Source organism: Dipodomys ordii, unplaced genomic scaffold (assembly GCF_000151885.1).
Source record: "Dipodomys ordii isolate 6190 unplaced genomic scaffold, Dord_2.0 Scaffold95, whole genome shotgun sequence".
NCBI classification, from domain to species: Eukaryota; Metazoa; Chordata; class Mammalia; order Rodentia; family Heteromyidae; genus Dipodomys; species Dipodomys ordii.
Genome location: NW_012267311.1, coordinates 4,411,337 through 4,415,552, shown reverse-complemented (window position 1 = coordinate 4,415,552; position 4,216 = coordinate 4,411,337). Strand labels below are relative to the sequence as shown.

General features: G+C 48.2%; 1 protein-coding gene across 1 annotated transcript; it reads right to left on the bottom strand.

Annotated features, from left to right (window-relative positions):
- Positions 1 to 427: 427 nt before the first annotated feature.
- Hrct1 (histidine rich carboxyl terminus 1) lies at positions 428 to 2,159 on the bottom strand. The gene is made up of 2 exons (XM_013026606.1): positions 1,452 to 2,159; positions 428 to 698 (listed from the first exon to the last, which is right to left on the bottom strand). The coding sequence occupies exon 1, from the start codon at positions 2,116 to 2,118 to the stop codon at positions 1,759 to 1,761; it is 360 nt and encodes a 119-aa protein (XP_012882060.1). The 5' UTR covers positions 2,119 to 2,159; the 3' UTR covers positions 428 to 698; positions 1,452 to 1,758.
- Positions 2,160 to 4,216: the final 2,057 nt, after the last annotated feature.

The window sequence follows — 4,216 nt, the reverse complement described above, 5'->3', positions numbered from 1 at the left end:
AAGAAACACTAAATTCAGTGCAGCCCATGGGTAGGCCTTTTGAGAGTCCCAGAATTTAGTTTAGCCTGGATTGAGACTAGAAACTGCACTGGAGGTAGAGCCCAGGAGACTAACCTCCAAGTGGCCCCAACCCTACCTCTCTGTGGTCCTGGACTGTTTTGTCTCCCTCCCCCTGCTCCACAGCCCTGCTGGCGGAAAGCTTTTTTTTTTTTGCAAACTGACTCCTTGCACGAATATGGGTGGGGGTGGGGGATGAGAGACTGACTCAGGCAGGGCCCTCCACTTTCCCAATCATAGTCAGCTGGGAACTCCAGCTATAACTGGGAGTCATAGGCCACAGGCCCAACCTTAGGGGTTCCACCATGTCAGATCTGGCCACTCCCAACAATATGCCAAGTAAAGAGACAAATAGTGGTGGAAAGGCAGAGAAAGATTTATTATACAGCACAGACATGTTGCAGGACGAGGCAAAGTAAGCATCTCAGCCTGTACAGACATGAGCCTTAGGTTTCTATAGGGGAAGAACCGGGGCCAGATGTATACATAGTTATTCAACACAGTTACAGGTATAGTCCAATGGTCAGGTGGCCAGAGATACAGTCTGATTGACCATGGTCACAGGATTGGTCAGGTGGAGGCTGGGGAGTCGATTCTACTCTTGTCACATGAGAAGGAAGGTGGTTTACAAGAGAAAATGACTGGGCAAAGACAAATACAAAATGGAGTCAGGGATTCCAAGTTTTTATCCTGCTTTTCCTTACCCTTTTGACATCTGCAGGCCCAAGTGATAAGTCAGTGCTTTTGGCAAAAGCTATTTCCAAGTACCCATTAGACAGGTTGCCCTCCCAGAAGGGCATCACAGAGCAATGCAGACAGATCTGGTGGCTCCTGCTCTCCCACCCTGCTGAATTCAGGAGGCTTTCCACAAAACCTTCATGATGTCTTGGATGTCTTATAGCAAAGCACCAGTGATTAGACTGTGCAGCCCCATTCTGCCTTCTCTATACCAGAAAGGCATTCTCCAAGTCTCTCACCTTCCCACCTGCCAGAGGCCTGCAGCCACATGGTGAAAGTCAGATGAGGCTGGGCATTGATGGCTCACACCTATCATTCTTGCTACCCAGGAGGCTGAGATTTGAGAATCAAGTTTGAAAGCCAGCCCAGATAGACAAATATGAGGGAAATGAACTAACCTGCAAAAAGCTGGAAGTAGAAATGTGGCTTAAATGGTAGAGTGCTAGTTATGAGCAGAGTATGTAGCTCTGAGTTCAAGCCCCAGAATTGGCACACAGAAAGAAGGAAGATAAAGAGAGAAAGACAGAGAAAGAGGAAGGAAGGGAGGAAGGAAGGAAGGAAGGGAGGAAGGAAGGAAGGAAGGGAGGAAGGAAGGAAGGAAGGGAGGAAGGAAGGAAGGAAGGGAGGAAGGAAGGAAATGAACCATTCATATTCACCTCTGTGCTGGCTCTGCCAGACATGCTTGTTATCTATGGAGTCACCAAGAGTTATAGTCACAAGACAGGATGTCCAGGCAACCCTGTTCCCCACTTCTGAACCCTACAGTGTTCACAGGGTCACCCCAGGTGGTCTCAGTTCTCTGCTTTGTAGTAGGGTAGTATAGTCTACAAATGATCAGTCTGACCAGGGCCCAATATCCATCATTCTCCCCAGAAACACACTTATCTCCACAAACTCCATCGGGGTTCACTTGTCTGAGTGATGGATAGCAGGCAGAACAGGGGCAGCCATCATCCACAGGTATCAGCGGCGGGCTCCATGAGCATGGTGATGGTGATGGTGATGGTGATGTTGGTGATGGTGGAGGAGATTGGGATGCTGCAGGTGGGGCTGGTGGTGATGGAGGTCTGCTCTAGGCACCCGAGGCACATGACACAGGTGATAGGGATAATGAAAGGTTCTTAGGGGACCCCGGCCCTGAAAGAACCGAGGCTGGGCTTGCCGGACTTGGTTTCTCCCTGTGACTGGGCGATTCCTCTCCACGTCATGGTCCCGTGGTCCATGGAAAAGACAGGTAGCCAGCAGCAGCAGCAGCAGCAGTACAGCCACTGCAGCACAGGTGATCCAGCCCGTGAGTGTCATGTTCCATGGGAGGCCTAGCATCTGGAAGCTGGACAGTCCCTCTTGTTCAGCGGCTCCAAGCTGCTTCCTTCCTTTCTGCAGCCTCTTGCTCAGTCCTCAGCCACAGAACTTGGTCGTCACAGCAATTGCTGGTTGGAGATCAGCCAGGAAATATGGGTGAGGCCTGTTTGGATGGGAGCTGCCTGCCAAGGGCAAGGTCTGAAAGCTGTTAACTTTGAGAAGGCCAGGCAAGGAAGTTGGATGGAAACAAAGAAGCTGTCTGAATCAGTGTCCTTGAGGGGACAGGCCTAAGACTAGGGGTAAGAGGTCAAGAGCCATTCTACTCTTTTTTCTTTTCTTTTCTTTTGATTTTTTTGCTAGTCTTAGGGCTTGAACTCAGGGCCTGGGCCCTGTTCCTGAGCCTCTTTGTGCTCAAGGTTAGTACTCTACCACTTGGGCCACCGTGTCACTTTGGGCTTTTTCTGAGTAGCTTATTGGTCAGAGTCTCACAGACTTTCTTGCCCAGGCTGGCTTTGAACTCAGAACTCAGCCTCCTGAGTAGCTAGGAATACAGTGTGAGTCACTGGTGCCCAGTCTATTCTACTCTTAGCACCTAGGTAACAGGAGCCATTTCTTCTCTGAACTTCATGTCCCCTTTTAGACAGGGTACCCACAGAGACAAAGAACATGGGCTTTGGAACTGCTCTATGATGTGCATGAATTACTTAACCTCTCTTAAGCCTCCATTACTTAAGCCTCCATTTCTTCATCTGTAAAAGGAATATTGGTAGTACCTGTCTTATAGAGCTTTATGAGTACCAAAGAAGGTACAATAAATAATTTAAGCTGGGTACTGGTGGCTTAGAGAGGCTAAAATCTAAGGATTGCAGTTAGAAGCTAGCCCAGGCAGAAGAGTCCTCGAGACACTGATTTCCAGTAAACTACCAGAAAACCAGAAGAGCAGCTGTTGCTCAAATTGGTAGAGTACTAGCCTTGAGCTAGTGGACAGCACCCAGGCCCTAAGTTCAAGCCCCAAGACTGACCAATAAATAAACAAGTAAATAAATAATTTAAACAGGTCCTGACACATTTGCTTTTGATGGTATCACAATGGAATTTGGGTTAAAGTATTTAGAAGACTATCATTCAAGAGTTGTGCCCTGTCTCACTTTTATATGGGAATTGGATCAGCAAGATATAAAGAAGCCACACTTTGACAGGTTGAATCTGGAGTCTTTATCAGACTCATGTCCCAAAGAAACTGCAGCCTCAAATGCAGTTACTACAAAGCTATGAAGACAAAAGTCACATGACTGGTATAAAGAACTAAACCTACTAAAAGTGTGTTTGCTGAAGTAAAGCAAGCTAGGTGGAACAATCCAGGATTTGGGGTAAGAATTCCCTGGAGCAAGACTTTCCAGGAGCTGAACAACCTGACACATCTACAACTCAAAGAATGACCTATTTCATCTCTATAGAGTTTTTGGAACTGGGTGAAAAGTCCTCATCATCTACGAAGACAACTAGATGGTTGGTGAGGACAAGATGACATTACTTAGACCCTGTTCCATATTTCACTATCACCAGCAAAGTCCTCTGGGGTTAAAGGATAGTGTAAGGTCTGCTCCTGGATGGCCAGCAGACTCCACCCTTCTCGCAGCAAAGTCTCCACCCAGTACCTGCGTTACCTAGGCTACTGGCACACCTGGAAGAGGTCACATCTGCATCCGCTGAGGTCACATCTGAATTTGATGTGGCCACACCTTTCTCCACCCATACCCTAGATAAGGCCTAGCCCAGGCCCAGACACTCTCTCGCTGCTCTTTTCTAGCTCTCTCTATCTCTCTCTGTTCTTTTCTAGCTCTCTGCTCTCAGCTCTCTCTCTGCTCTCTTGCTGCTCTTTTCTAGCTCTCTCTGTTTTCTCCCTGCTCTAGCTCTTTCCTGTCTTTCCCAGCTCTCTCTCATTCCCAGGCCTTTCCCAGCCATGTGGAGTGCCAACCTTGCCTGGTCCCAGCAGGTCTACTGAATAAACCTACCCCTTACCTGAATACCACCTCTCTCTCTTTCCTAGGCCTTTCCCAGCCGCGTGGAGTGCCAACCTTGCCTGGTCCCAGCAGGTCTAATGAATAAACCTACCCCT